Source organism: Durio zibethinus, chromosome 28 (genome assembly GCF_047325235.1).
Source record: "Durio zibethinus cultivar Kanyao isolate XHJ-2024 chromosome 28, ASM4732523v1, whole genome shotgun sequence".
Classification (NCBI taxonomy): domain Eukaryota; kingdom Viridiplantae; phylum Streptophyta; class Magnoliopsida; order Malvales; family Malvaceae; genus Durio; species Durio zibethinus.
The window spans coordinates 12,536,549-12,552,683 of NC_143189.1; the positions used below are offsets into that span (position 1 = coordinate 12,536,549).

Sequence of the window (16,135 nt, forward strand, 5' to 3'; positions counted from 1 at the left end):
TACATGCATATAAAATAATCATAATGCCCTTCTTTCTATGATTAACTAAAATTAACTCTTAACATAATTACTTAAACACCCCTCTTATCATAATTGGCCTAAGTTAGTATAATGCCTTTTACAACCATAATTACGAAAATGCTTTCCCGCCATCATTTATCAAAATTATTATTAATACCCCTTTTTATCATAATTATGAAAATACTTTGCTAAAATTATTATAATACCCTTTTACCATAATTACAAAAATACTCTTTTATTGCTTTATAATTACATATTAAATTTTAGCATTCATACAATTATATGAAAGGGATCCATTTAGAAATAATCATAATGCCCTTCTAATTACTTGACAATTAAATGACATGTATCCAAATAAACTATAATACCCTTTTTTTTTTATATAATTAACTAAAATTATTATAATACATCTATTAAATATATCTCATTTACCATAATTAGCAAAATCCACTATAATGCTCATGTAACCATAATTACAGAAATGCTTTTTTATTATTATTGGCCAAAATTATTATAATGTCCATCTTACCATATTAAAATTATCAATTTTTTCCCTTAAAAATTTAAGTTGAACGGCTGATTATATTAGTAAGCTTTGATTATATGGGTAAAATGACTTTAAATTTGATAATTGATTAATGTTGGTAATAGGTAAATATTGTATCAATAGGTTGGATTATTATATATGTGTTATTGGGTTTTGATTTAATTTATATAATTTTTTTAGAGTAGTCTCCCTCATTTAAAATAAAAGCCGATAACTATTTAATTACAATTGAGTGACAAAATTCAATCACAAGCATTTTTATTTTTTTTCAAAAGATTATATTTTCCAAAATAAATTAAAAACATCAACAAAATACTAAAAAATATTTATTTTTATTATTAAATAAAAAATTATATAAATTATATTTCATCATAATAAAAAAAAATTGTAACTCAAGAATAGTCGGGTAATTTTTCTAGTCAAAAAAATTAAAATGCATTCATAGTTTAAGAATTATATATATGTACAATACTAAACAAATAGATACATAAAACAAAAAAATTGCAATAAACAAAATAATAAGAAAACTAAAAAATCTTAAAAATTGAAAAAAAAAAACCTTGGAATAGGGGTGCTAACAATTCGGATCAAATAGGATTTGATTTGATATTTTTAGATATTTCATAATATTATAAATTTTTAAAATTCGATCTGAATACAAACTAGCCCTTGATACGATACGATTCAAACTAAATTTTACTAGTTCGATTTAATTTATCATTTTTTAAATTTAATTTTTTTTATATATTATTTTAATATAAAATTTTAATATATTTAAATAGATTTTGATATAAAATTATTAATTTTATTTTATAAAAATTTAAAAAATATATAAAAACTAATAAAAATATATAATTTTGTTCGGTTCATTTTTTTATTTTTATTTTTTACTTTTTGATTCAAAATCTGATTTGAACCTAATATATATATATATATATAATATCCAATTTTAATCCAAACCAAATAAAAAAATCCAAATTAAACCAAACATAACAATTTTCAACCTATTTTCGATATTTTCAATTTAATTTCTTATCCCTACTTTGAAGGCATGCAACTGGGTTAGATTACCCAATTTTAGGCATGTTGGTTGGTAGTTAGTTGAAAGAAAATAAAATTCTTCAATCACCCAAAACAGAGTCGTTATATATAGTATATAAGTCTATTTTTGAAAATTTTCTTCATTTTTGAGTGTTCTTTTCTCTCTCTACTCTCCCCTTCTAAATTGTCTCCTATCTTCAGTTAAAAAGTTTAAACTAAACTTGGTAATTCATGTTTCTATATCATGGTTGATGTTGTATTTGACATATGTAATAATGTAAATTATTAAAATACAAAGACGATATAAATTATAAATATGAACACGGCATATTTTTTATATGTGTTACACTTGACACAATGCGATTAACACGTATATAATTAATATGTTTAAACATAATATAAATAAATATAAATAACATATATATATATACGAATAGATACTATTAACATGAATAAATACAAAACTCATAGCTAAAACAATAAATAATTATAAATTATTTAATATTTACAACTTAATAAATTTGGTACATTAATGATATAAAAAAGTATTTGCATATTAAAAAGAATAAAAAATTTTATACTCATTTAATATGTATTTAATATATATTTAAATTTTAATATATATTACAAACTATAGTAGTTTTTAGTATCAAATTCAAAATGATGAACTATTAAAAATTAACGAATAAAATAATAATGTATATGGTTACTATTAATATTTATATTATTAATATAAAAAGTTTATAATAATTATTAAATGAGTATCATAATTAAATATTTAAAATAATTTTTATATGGTATTGAATAGCTAATTAAGTATCATAATTAAAAGATTAAAAATTAAAATAATTTTAATATGTTTATATTAAATTAAAATAAATATAAAAATATATTAAACATGTTAAATATATTAAATATTTACTCGTATGATAACATTAAATTAAACATATTTTTTGTATCATATTACTTATTTAATATTTATTCGTATAATATATTTTATTTAAATATATTTTTTATATCTTATATATCTTTAAATATATCAATATATATAAAATATAATTTATATTATATCAACATAAATAAACTCAAAATATATATTTTTAAAATATATATAATTTTTTATATCATTTTTTATATAATCATATTTAAAATTACATCAAATCGTAAACTCAGACAACAAGATCCGAAACCCAATAGTTTTCTGCCGTCACCACTGCTGGTGATCTTTAAATTTTTCAAAAAAAAAAAAAAAATGTCCTCTTTTGTCTCCTTAGTAGCTTTACCGAATTAGATTTTTTTTGTAAAATCTCTTGGACAATCCTAGATCTGAAAAGTTAACCCTAACCAAATAAGTCTTTATCTTTTCTCGCTACTAGTAGCCTTCTCCTTCCCCTATGTACTTCATCTCTTTTAGATCTTACCTTCCCCTAATTTCGAAGCCTTGAAACAACAAAATCCCATAAAGCTTCGCAAGAACAACCTTTGCTAAAAAATACTTTGCTATGTTTATAGTGTTTTATGTTGTGTCTGCTTTTGATGATTGTTGCTTTTTGCTATTATGTATGTTTCTAACAAAATTACTCTTTCCTGAATTGTATTTGCTTGATTATGTATTGTCGGTTTCTGTGTTGCTTTCTAATTGTTGATCAGTGATTATTAATTTCTGGAATTTTAGTGTGGCTATCGAATGCCTCCTCTCTAGTTTGGAAAATTGGAACCCTGAAAAACACTATTCTCCAAATTTTGCTAAAATTGCTTCCTCTGTGGATTGCACCTGCTGAATCCCTAATAGAGGATTCCAGGTCTTACTTTTTTAAGAGTTTAATCCCAATTTCAACAGAACTCTAAATTGAAAAACGATACAAATGACCTTATGATCTTATTTCCTAAGAGTTTAATCCCAATTTCAACAGAACTCTAAATTGAAAAACGATACAAATGACCTTATGATCTTATTTCCTAGACTAGAGGACTTTAAAAATCGTATCTTGAGATCAAAAGCATTATAGGTTGCCTAGTGATATTTTCACGCCAAGGGGAAGTAGGCAGAGTTTAGAGTCCAAATGTAGTTAAGTCCATTACTTGTTTATGTTATTTGCATTCTGTTGTCGGTTTTACATGCTGTGTTTGGAATTTTACGAGGAATTTAGATATTCCAAGAGGGTGAGGAATTACATGTAAGCGGCGTTGACTGTAAACGGTTATGCATATAAATATCAACAATATCAATTATCTCTTTCTTTTTCTCTCTCTCGTTCTCTTTGGTCTTTTTTGGTATCCTTTCCCTTGAATTTCTCCTTCTGTTTTTCTCTTAAAATATTGGTGATATCAATTGGTGTCAGAGCTACGTTCCTGGCTCTAATGGCAGAAGGCGTCACCACCAGACTTAAAAAAAAAAGTTAGTCAGTTGCAGGCAAAGGTACAACAGTTGAATAAAACCATGAGCTGAGGTTTGAGGAGATGAGAGCTGAGTTTCAGAAGCTTTTAGAGCGGTTGCCAGCTCGTGAGAGAAGTTAGTCCTCTGACAAGTAAGGTAGCCAATCTCTGATGGGTCAAGAATCATCACTTGTTGGATCTTCAATGTGGGTAACCCATTCATACTCTGATACTTATAGATCTTTCAAACTAGAATGTCCAAAGTTCAATGGGGAGGACTTTAAGGGGTGGCTTATGAAACTAGAATAGTACTTTGAAGGGGAAAGGTTTTATGAATGTTCTAAGTTGAGGGTTGCTATGTTAAGTCTTGAAGGGAAAGCCTTACAATGGCATCATCATTATACTAGGGTACAAGGGGGTTTGGATAAGTTGAATTGGGTTGCTTACATTGCAAAGATGCAATCTTACCTGGTGAATTTGAGGATCCTATGGCAGAGCTAGTCAAGCTAAGGCAGACTGGAAGTGTTGAGCATTATGAGTTTATTGGGATACCTAAATTTGTTGCAATTATCTGACAATTATGCTCTGAGCATTTTTGTCAGTAACTTGAAACCTAAAATTGCTTAGTCAGTCAAGCTCTTTAGGCCAAAAACCTTGAACCAAGCCCTTAACCTAGTTCAACAAATTGAATCCATTATGCACTTTTCCTTTAAGAAACCCTTATCCATCTTTAAACCAACCACTTTTTCCACTATGACCAATTCCATATTCAAAACCAGTAATTTACCACCTTTACTTCCAACTCCAAAGATACCACCAAAACCACTTTATGAAGCTCGAAAAATCAACCCTCCCAATCCCACTCAATCAAAACCCTTAAAACCTAATAGCGAGAAACTGTCATTAGTAAAGATGGAATAAAAGCTTATGCTATTGGTGTCGTGACAAATACTCACCCGACCACAAATGCATGTGTTCACAATTGTATCAAATGTTGATGGAAAGCTATAAGGAGGTGGAGCTAGAACTTGAAGTACCTACCAACAGTGCTAGCACTGAACCTTTAATATCAAAAGAAAATGAGAACCCTTTGCTTGTGATATCCTTGCATGCCATGTTAGGTACAGAAGGTTACCAAACTATGAGGGTGAATGTGTTGCTGTATAAACATACCTTTGTGGCATTAATTGATTTTGGCAGTACACATGATTTTGTGGATGAATCGATCGTTAAGACCTTGGGTCTACCTGTTTGGCAAGGCTGCAAGCTATCTATTGCCATAGTTGACGGTGGCAACTTGTATAAAACTAGACTCTGTAAAGGGGTCCACTGGTTAATGTAGGGAGCCAACTTCTCTACTGATTTCATGGTATTGCCTTTAAAAGGATGTGACATAGTATTGGGGGTTCAATGGCTCATAACTCTGGGACCAATAATTTGGGATTTTCATGCATTGACTATGTAGTTTCTGCATAATTCCATGAGGCACTTGATACAGAGGTTACAACTTGGGTTAATTCACGTTATGAAGAAGAAACATACTATGAAGATATTACCTCCATTGTTGACTAGAACAGGACATCATCCATGCATTTATTTGATGGCAACCAGTTTACAAGCTCAGTTGTTTACTTCTGGTTTGGAGGAACCTGACAATTCTGATTCTACGCTAGCATTGAAGCAGTTATTACGAGAGTATGAGGATCTGTTTGAGTTATCTAAAGGATTACCCCCTTGTAAGTTGCATGATCATAGAATTCCTTTGATGAATGAAGCCCAGACTGCTAAGGTGAAACCTTATAGATATCTTGCTAAACAAAAAAATGAAATTAAAAGAATGGTGAAGGAAATGTTGGATAATGGAATAAGAAGAAATAGCAATAACTCATTTGCTTCTTCAATTGTAATAGTGAAAGAGAAAGATGGTTCTTGGAGACTATGTGTGGATTACAGATAATTAAATCAGCTCACCATCAAAGATAAGTTCCCTAGACCTTTGGTGGATGAACTATTAGATGAATTGGTGCATGCTGCATATTTTTCCATGTTAGACTTGAGGTCAGGCTACCATCAGATTCGGATGTATGAAGAAAATGTCCACAAAATAGCTTTCAGAATAGATGAAGGGCATTATGAATTCTTAGTGATGCCCTTCGATCTCACCAATGTCCCTTCTACATTTCAAAGTCTAATGAACTCACTTTTTAAGCCATATTTAAGGAAGTTTGTTTTGGTATTCTTTGATGACATTTTGGTCGACTCTTCTAATTGGGATACTTATTTGCTTCATTTAAGGCAGGTTTTTGAGATACGTAAAGCCAACAAACTCTTTGTTAAAAAAAGTAAATGTTAGTTCGGAGCTAAGGAGATTATTTGGGGCATGTGATCAGTGGTGAAAGCATTTCTATGGACAAGAGTAAGATCCAACGCATTTTAGATTGTTCAGTACCACAGCTAGTGAAAGAACTCAGGGGCTTTTTGTGCTTACGGGGTATTACCAAAGGTTCATAAGGAGTTATAGGGTGATTGCTAAACCTTTGACTGATTTACTTAAAAGAAATGCCTGGAAATGGACTGAAGCCGCCACTCATGCTTTGAATCAATTGAAATAGGCCATCACTTCTGCCCCGATATTGGCCCTACCTGATTTCTCAATTGAATTTGCAATGGAGACTAATGTATCCGGAGTTGGTGTAGGTGCAGTCTTGACTCAAAATAGGAGACCTTTGGCTTACTTTAGTAAAGCTCTTGCACCTCGAAATCAAGTTTTATTTATTTATGATAAGGAGATGATGGTGGAACTTTTAGCTGAGTGGAATACCTATTTAGTTGGCAGACACTTCAAGATTAAAACATATCACAAGAGTTTAAAGTTTCTCTTGGATCAACAGGCTAGAACGCCTGCACAATAGATGTGGATAACAAAGATGATGGGCTATGATTATGAAGTTTGTTACAGAATAGGGTCCTCAAACACAGTAGTAGATATCCCATCAAGAAATCAAACCATTCAGAATGCAAATTTGACGACTATATCAGTCATGAGTACAAGCCTGTTACAAAGGATATAGGACTCTTGGAGGTTTGATGTGAGGTTACATGGGATTATTCATGAGCTGCAGAATAATCCTAGACAGGACTGCAAATATACTTGGTATGTTAATCAATTAAGAAGGAAGGGGAAATTAATAGGCAATATTCTTGAGTTAAAATAGGAATTAATGGCCTACTTCCATGCCAATCCTTTAGGTAGTAACTTAGGAACACAAGCTACCGCAAACAGAATGTCTAGTATACCATACTAGAAAGGGAAGGGGAAGGAAGTTGGAAGGATGATTCGAGAGTGTGTTGTTTGTAAACAAAATAAATATGATAATACTACAAATCCTGGATTGTTACAGCCTTTACCAGTTCTTGACAGAATTTGGATTGCTATCAGTAAGGACTTTATTAAAGGTCTTCCCAAATAGGGAGGAAAAGATGTTATCTTTGTGGTAGTGGATTGACTTAGCATGCATATTTCCTCACCTTGGCTCATCCTTATATAGCATTGACAGTGGCTTAAGTCTTTATGGATAAAATTTTTAAGTTAATGGAATGCCTACTAATATAGTATCTAACATAAACAAGGTTTTTATGAGCACCTTCTAGAAAGAGCTTTTCAACAAATTTGAGGCCTTTTTGATGTTTTCAATAGGGTATCATTTGATGGGCAACCTAAGGTAGCGTGTTAAAGTGCCTTATCTCACATCTAATAAATATTCAATTTCCTATACTTTTATATTCAAGTCGGGTCTTTCTATGTCAATTGGTTTTAAGTTGAATGCTTAACATGATATCAGAATCATGATTTCTTTTTATTATCCTTTCTAAATTTGTCATCTAGTAAGTTTCTTCCATCTCTGTCTACATGTGATGGGGCCTATTAAAGAAGGTTATCTCACATCTGGTAGATATTCAATTTCCTGTAGCTTTATATTCAAATTGAACCTCTCTACTTACTATTAATTGATTTTAAGTTGGATGCTTAACATAGTGAATAGGTGCCTCGAAACATACCTAATGTGTATGATTGGCGAAAGACCGAGGGAATGGAGTCCTTTGGCTGAATGGTGGTATAATACCACCTACCATTCATCCATTCATATTTCCCCTTATGAAGCAGTTTATGGACAGCCACTGCTTTTGCACCTTCCTTGCTTAGCTGCGGAATCATTGGTTGCCACAGTAGATAGAAGTTTGCAAGCTAGAGAGGCTGCCCTTAAAATGCTCAAGTACTATTTGCAACGAGCTCAGGAGAAGATGAAAGTGATGGCACATAACAAAAGGATTGAAAGGGAATTTCAGATAGGAGACTGGGTATATTTGAAGTTACGGCCCTATAGGCAGCAAACTATATGTAATTGGAGTTGTCTTAAGCTAGCTGCCAGGTACTTTAGGCCATTTCAGGTGCTGGAAAGGATTGGTAAGGTGGCAAATAAGTTGCAGTTACCACCAGGTTCACAAGTTCATTCAGTTTTTTATGTATCTCAGCCCAAGCAACATGTTGGCAATCAACATGCTCAAGCTCAACTTCCTGTTCTGGGAATGGATGGTACAATTGTCAAGGAACCAGTGAAGATACTAGAAGAATGGTAAAAAGAGGAAACAGAGCTGTAACAGAGGTGCTGGTGAATTGGGTTAATACATTTCCTGAAGACGCTACCTGGGAGATATTTTAGGATCTATAGCAACGGTATCCTGGCTTTAATCCTTGAGGATTTGTTTTAAGAGGGAAGCATTGACGTAGGCTCGAACTATATACAGCTAGATAAATAATGAATTGGATCACAAGTTGAGAGGCCGTAAAGTTTAGAGTCCAAATGTAATTAAGCCCATTACTTTGTTTCTGTTACTTGCATGCTGTTATCTGTTTTTACAGAATGTATTTGAAATTTTACGAGGAATTCCGAAATTTCAGGAGGGTGGCAAATTACATGTAAGTGGCATTGATTGTAAACGTTTATGTATAGAAATATCAGGGATAGCAATTCTTTCTCTTTATTTCTCTCTTTTTGGTCTCTTCTGATATCTTTTCCCTTGAATTTCTTCTTCTGTTTTTCACTTTTTCTCTTAAAATATTGGTGATATCAAGGTGCTTTCTGGGCATTCATCTGCACTTTGCCTATCAACTGATGCTAAAGCACAAACCTGTCTTTAGTTCGATTATTCGTGACAATTTTAAGTACCCTAACCTTTTCATGACTGTCCTGTAAAAATTTTAAAAAGATATTCTTCAATTTTTGTTTCTATCATTTTTCCTTTTTTTTTTTTTTCAATTTTTTTGGGGTGGGGGGCAAGCTTGTTTTCATATTGAGTATCTGTGTATGTTTTTTATTCACGTGAAATGTTGTCATTTTGGATTAAAACCGAAATGACTTTTGACTATTAATGTGAAGAAATAAGCAATGATTCATTAAAAGTCAACATAAATCCAGGAGGAGCTAAGAACATGTTTTGCAAGATTGAGGCATGCTTTGCGTGGGTTTTAGAAGAAACTTATAATTGTTTAGTGTTGTATTTTGACTAGCCAAATTCAGAAGTGTTTTGGAGTTGCATTTTTTCTATGTTTCGTTTGCTTTTCCTATTGCACTTCACATGTTTGATAAATTATATAGTAGTAACAAAAAAGAAAAGACCATTTTCTATAAAAAACAATGGGGTTTTCACACTTCAGTCAAACGAAAATTATCTATCTCTTTGTTTGACTGGGAGTTAGGAGTACCAGAACATTGATAGAGATTGTGTTATGAAAAATCCCCTACCAGCCGAAATTGATTCTTTAAAATCCTTGTCAAATATGGGTTTCTAAGAGGCATATTTCTGAGCAGCTTGTTAGCACTTCTTCCCTTAAAATTTATTTCTTCCAATACAAGTATGTCACTCTCATTTTTTACCAATGTAGTTGGAATATATGCTATAAAACTATCTGGTCAGAAGAAAATTTAAATTAGGTAGGACAGAAAATAATCTGCACAAGTATGTTACATGGACTCTTCACTTTGCTTTAAATTACCTGTGTCACAACGCCGGTTGGACGCCTTGAATTCATATAGGTCTGATGCTTGGATCCTGCAAATTAACGTAATAAATTGCCAAAAAAAAAATGATGCATAACCATGTCTAACATCATATCTTGAGTCCGTGAAATATAGGTGATAGCTCAATTTAAATGAAATCAATGATCAATGACATTATGAGGAATGTACATGAATATGTATTTGTGTATACATGAACATATATTTCAAATTCTAGATATGCAAATTTAATTAATGTTACCATGTCATTATGTGCTTTCATAGTGATTTTTGCATCACATATAATGCAAAAGGATCTTGTTAATTACATGATCCGTTGGAAAGCACAGTGGGATTGTGCTGTTAGGTTAAGTTTTAGTTTAACTTTTCTGAGCCCTTGAAAAAAAAAAAATTTGAAGGAAGAAGAATTAAGGGATAAAATTGTTCATCCAAAAGGGAAAAATATAATTGGGCCTCTAGAAGTTCTTTAACTTTCCGTTTCATGACATTTTTTGTCCAACTTTTGTTGACTTATTTTTCAATTTAAATTCCTAAGTTTGGTTTAAGTGAACTGCCTGAAATTTCTGCAATTGATTTTGCTGTTTATTACATGATTCCTTAATAAATAAATGTTTTCAATTTAAGCCTTATCGCTTATAACTAAGGACCTTGTTTCAGGAATTTGTTTTGAGTGTTGATTGTGATGAAGCCATGCTTGAGATAGGGAAGATAGAAAATATGCGAAAGTGCAGCTCGTTATTTATTCTTTACAGCTGGGAAACATAGAGTTCGCAGAACATTGGACAAATCATCCTAAAACAAGATGTCACAACTCAGCACATATCAGATATTTGTCAGTATGTTTTTGATTTCATATGAGAAATGATAATTATGCAGATACATTGCACAGGAGTTCATGTTTCTTAGGTTACTTTTTTTACCATCAGTTGACATAATAATTTTGCTTGTTTCTCTGTGGAAGTTGGAACTAAGATTTTAAATGAATGAACACCCCCTTATATTCATGTCGTGGCAGGTATTATGATAAAAGGTTAAACATCCTTGTAGCGTTTGTAGTTTAACTTATTTGTTCCTGTGAAACAAAAGATAGATAGTATAACCTGCTAGCATTATCTGGATGTGTTTTTACCGCTCCCAAAAATCATATATGATGGCCAAATGCTGGCAACAATTTTATTTGACTTTTATCTGGTAGACATTGAAAGTAAGTGACAAAACCAATAATGCATTCACTTGAAGGCAAAATTTTAACGTCTTATATTAAGTAGCCAAAAATAGATGGTGTTTGCTTTGTAGATGCCGAAGCGAGAAACTGCCTTTTGTTTTAACGTACAAAGTACTAGTTTCCCAGCAGACCTATCTGACAAAAGGTTACAGTCGCAACCCTACAACAATAGTCCCTACTTAATTATGATTTCATCTTTTTGTACAGCTGAAGTAGTGTGATAGGGTAAATTTTATTTACACGGTTAAAATAAGGTGAAAGTATGCATAAACTAATTCACACATTTTGTGCAAGTATATGTATCAGTTTCTTCGGAAGCGACGAAGGGCACTTTTCACTAATCCTTATTTTGGTTTCTGATGGTTGTTCCTACATTCTTGAGCCATTCAACAACTTCCTTGATAGTTGGCCTCTTGAAAGGATTCTGGTTGATGCACAGACAGGCCACATCCAGCACCTGCAGCATCTCTTCATCAGAACCCTTTCCTTTTAGGAGAGGATCCAAGACTTCATCTTGCTTGCCTTCACTCCTCATGTTCTGCACCCAGGCAACCAAATCTTTTGATGTTTTTGGCCTAGACATATCCACAGGCCTTTTACCAGTGAGCAGTTCAAGCATGACAACCCCAAAACTGTACACATCCCCTCTCAAAGTAGCTACCCATGCTTGCCCGTACTCTGGAGGAATATAACCCAAAGTACCAACTAGCTCAGTTGTAACATGAGTGTGATAAGGAAGAATCAATCGTGACAACCCAAAATCTGCAACATGTGCCTCAAACTTGTCATCAAGAAGGATATTGCTCGACTTGATGTCTCGGTGAACAATGTGTGGCTCACATATTTGATGCATGTAAGCCAGTCCATTACTTGCTCCCCTAGCAATCTTTAGTCGAGTTTGCCACTCTAAATGGGATGGACCATCTGCTTTCTCATGTAACCAGTAGTCTAAACTTCCATTCTCCATGTAGGAATATATTAATAGCCGAGATCCTTCATGCACACAATACCCTTGCAGGGATACCAGGTTGTCATGTTGAGCTGTGGATAGAGCCTCTACCTCAGCTTTGAATTCCCTCTCCATCAGTCCGAAATCTCCTGAGAGCTTCTTAACTGCCAGTTTGGTCCCATCTGCTAATATTGCTTTGTAAACCAAACCAAAACCCCCACAGCCAATTATGTTTTCTTGATTGAAATTGTCAGTTGCTTTTAAGAGTTCAAATATGGTGAGATCCTTGACTTCATTGGTTTTGTTTGGAAACAACATAACAAGGCTAGCATCCTTGTCGGTCTGAGGTGGAGCTCCAGAATAAGTGTTGCTGGAAAATGTATGTAGTTCACACTTATCAGTGTCTTCTCCTGGAATAATCCTTCTCTTGGACAATATCCACAGTGCTAGAACAGTAATAACAAAAGCAGTGCCAAAACAGAGGCCAAGAACAAGCCCAATGATAAGTTTTGTGTTTAAGAATTTTGGAGTAGTGGTAGAATGAGAAATTCCTGTTGCATTGGGGCAAATGCGCTGCACAATTGAACCACACAGACCTGGATTCCCTTCAAAACTAGAGCTGGTAAAAGTATCAAACTGACCTCCAGATGGTATCGGTCCATGAAGATCGTTGTATGCCACACTGAACGAAGACAAAAAGTGAAGGCCTCTTAATGATGCAGGAATTTGGCCAGAAAGCCGGTTGCCAGAGAGATCCAATTTTTCCAAGTTTGTGAGATTTGATATTTGATCTGGAATGCTGCCAAAAAAGTCATTCTGGCTGAGATCTAACACATGAAGAAACTTCAATCGACCAATCGCCTCAGGAATGTTGCCACTGAGGTTGTTGTTTCTCAGATAAATAGCTGGTGGAAGGCTGGAGAGTTGGTTATACAGCTGCTGATTGGTAGCATTATTAGGCATGACAAACACAGGGAGCTCTAGGTAAGTTCTATCTACTTCATTGTTAGACTCTTGTGTTGCCAGTGCCCACAGACTTGTCAGCTCCTTGGGAAATTCTCCTGATATAAAGTTATCAGACAAGTCTATGTAGAAAAGGTTTCGTAGGCCGCCCAACCATCTGGGAATTAAACCAGTGATTCTATTTTGGGACAGGTCTAGCACCTCTAGATTTTTCAGCTTAGCTAGCCAGGTGGGGACTTGACCAGTGAAGTTGCAACCTCCTAGGCCCAAAATCTGGAGGTTTTGAAAGCCTTCTTCTGCTACTATATCTCTATCGTTGGGTATTGCTTCATTCATGAAGTTTTTAGTGAGGATGAGAGTAGTGATGTTCTTGAATCCCATCAAAATCCTTATTGCCCCAGTAAAATTGGTTAGTTTATTAGTAGAAATTGAAAGGAATGATAAAGATTGCAGTGCAAGTATAGCGGATGATATCTGTCCCTCTAGCTGGTTACTAGCCAGCCTTACTGCAGTTAGTGACTTGCAAGAATAAAGACTTAAGGGCAAGGTACCTCTAAAGTTGTTGTTGCCGAGGTCAAGAGTGTTAAGGCGTAGGAGAGCGGAGAAATTAAAGGAGGAGAGATCTCCTTCCAGATGGTTGACCCCCAAATTTAAAGTGATGAGATTGGTGCAATTCATGAGAGATGGTGGCAGAGAACCAGTGAAGTTGTTGATGTGAAGGAGCAGACGTTCCAACTTCGAAAGCTGACCAATGTCTTTCGGGATGGGCCCCTCAAACTCATTGGAAGAGAGATCAAGGATAGTAAGGTCCGTGAGTTGAGCAATGGCATCTGGGATTCGCCCGGAAAGGTGATTTAGCGGTAAGGACAGTTGTTGAAGTGAGGTAACAGTGTAAATATCAACAGGAAGTGTTCCAGAGAGATTATTATAACCTGCTCGAAAAATCTGCAGCTTGGAACACTTTTCAAGTCCAGAGGGAATTTCACCATTAAGTTTGTTGTAAGATAAATCCAAGAGGGTGAGGGAAGTATTGAGGCAGATCGAGGATGGAACCTGGCCGGTTAAAGTATTGTTGCTCACATTGAAAATAGTCAAATTCCAGGCTGCCTGAAGAAATGAATTAGATTGGATGGTCCCTGAGAAGCGGTTGCTGGAAATATCCACTATCTGGATGAGGCTGAGATTGTTATTATCATCTGAAAAGAAATCCAGAGACAGTTCACCATAGAGACTGTTGTAGCTGAGATCAAGAACTTGGAGGCGATTGAGGGAGGAAAAAAACCCAACGGGCAGAGAGCCTTTGAAGCAATTGCCAGAGAGATTAAGGTGAGTTAGAAGTGAGAGATTTAGCAGAGATGGTGATAGATGTCCACTTAGGCCTCTAGAGGGTAGCCAAAGCTGGGTGACCCGATCATCATCTGAAGCAACACAGCCTACTCCTTCCCAAAAGCAACAGTCTACAGAATTAGACCAATTCAAAGGAGACGATGATGGCAATGTGATATTGGAATAAAACAACAAGAGAGAATCCCGATCGTTTTGGTTGCAGGCAGCGTGACAAGGAGAGGCAAAGAAGAAAGACGGTAAAAGTAATAAAAGAAGATATAAGAGCAAGTGAAGCATGGAAAATGTTCTTGGCCTTGAAGTTGAAGCACCAAGACTGGTCTTTTTGTCATCTCGGAACAAAGTAAGAAGCAGAAGAAGAAGACATAAGGAAGAGAAAAAGTTGGCCAGGTACATTATTATCTGGTCTTGGTTAGCTTGTACAGGATGGAAGATTGCAGTAAACATCCCATTGACCTCCAAGAAGAAAAGAAGTAGAAAGAGAGTGCTTTCGTGAGTGACGTTTAGTTGTTTATATTATGATGGTCAGTTAACAAAAGGAAAAGAACAAAAAACAAGGCAAGGGGCTTGTTGGTGGTATTATTGTTTATAATGAAAAAGAGAATTTTCATTGAGAGTTTACTTTTGAGGCGGCTGGTAGTGTATTTTGCCACTGTGGAATGGTGGATTTTTTCCAAGATGATGATTGATTGATGACGAAAGGCTGAAAGCGTGCGGGTGCGAAAGATTTAGAGAGATACCTAAAAGCAAAAACAGGTTCTCCTCTTTCCTTAACCTTTCCCCCTTGTCCAATTGATGTTTCTTTTTTGGAGTCGTAGTTGACTGTCTAGTGCCTGTGTGCTGTGCCTATCTACCCTGCTGTTGGTTGAGACTTGAGAGTGGTGTTAGCCTTGCTTTGTCATGATAGCTAAGTTCCTCGTGTCTTCCCTTTAAATTTTAATTGCTAAAATTGCTATCATTCAACAAGCACCCTTCCTTTTATTCTTGTTTAATCACATCATATCATCATATCAATATATTTTACAATGCAAAAAGAAGAAAAAATCAGCAAGAATCATCACAACCCTGTATTTCTTGTTATTATCACTCTCTTTTTTTATTCCAACTTACTCCAATTGGGACATACTCATCTTTAAAGAAGTTGTTCATTCTTAGTTTTTAGAGCAAATCTATTTTCTAGAAAATAAATGTTAAAAAGAAAAATAATTGACCCGTCAACATATTTAGAATTTGGACTTAAAACAGCTAGAAAATAAGGCCTCTCATAACAGATTTACCAACCCCAGTCTTTAACTTATTTATTCCTGAGCTTGCCCACTTGCCATAAAATAGCCCAAAGTCTTCTTTTGAACTATAAAATATTCCCAAGTCTAAACCCTATGTACATGCAATAGTTTATTTTAATACAAGGTGGCAGACAAGAGATCTAGGTGTCATGCATTCCTGGATTTAGAGCTGATAAACCTGTGCCAATTTTGGTGGATTGCAGCTACGTCTCTTCATATTTCAATTTTAACCAAATTAATAGATTGATTGATTGATTATTAAATTATTTTTAATTAATTTTTAAAAATAATAATGAAAGAATTTTA

The 16,135-nt window shown here is 34.1% G+C and overlaps 2 protein-coding genes across 2 annotated transcripts; one reads left to right on the forward strand and one right to left on the reverse strand.

Annotated features, from left to right (window-relative positions):
• The first annotated feature begins 2,788 nt into the window (after nt 1-2,788).
• LOC111280634 (uncharacterized) lies at nt 2,789-10,860 on the forward strand. The gene is made up of 2 exons (XM_089756775.1): nt 2,789-8,963; nt 10,720-10,860. The coding sequence occupies exon 1, from the start codon at nt 8,009-8,011 to the stop codon at nt 8,621-8,623; it is 615 nt and encodes a 204-aa protein (XP_089612901.1). The 5' UTR covers nt 2,789-8,008; the 3' UTR covers nt 8,624-8,963; nt 10,720-10,860.
• A 753-nt stretch (nt 10,861-11,613) lies between these two features.
• LOC111280276 (tyrosine-sulfated glycopeptide receptor 1-like) lies at nt 11,614-15,888 on the reverse strand. The gene has a single exon (XM_022867490.2). It carries the CDS (start codon nt 14,988-14,990, stop codon nt 11,625-11,627), a length of 3,366 nt encoding a protein of 1,121 aa, XP_022723225.2. The 5' UTR covers nt 14,991-15,888; the 3' UTR covers nt 11,614-11,624.
• Between the last annotated feature and the right edge of the window lie 247 nt (nt 15,889-16,135).

What these genes read in the sequence shown, in the direction of transcription:
- LOC111280276 (XM_022867490.2), bottom strand. Translation starts at nt 14,990, where the DNA reads ATGTTTACTGCAATCTTCCATCCTGTACAAGCTAACCAAGACCAGATA.
- LOC111280634 (XM_089756775.1), top strand. Translation starts at nt 8,009, where the DNA reads ATGCTTAACATAGTGAATAGGTGCCTCGAAACATACCTAATGTGTATG.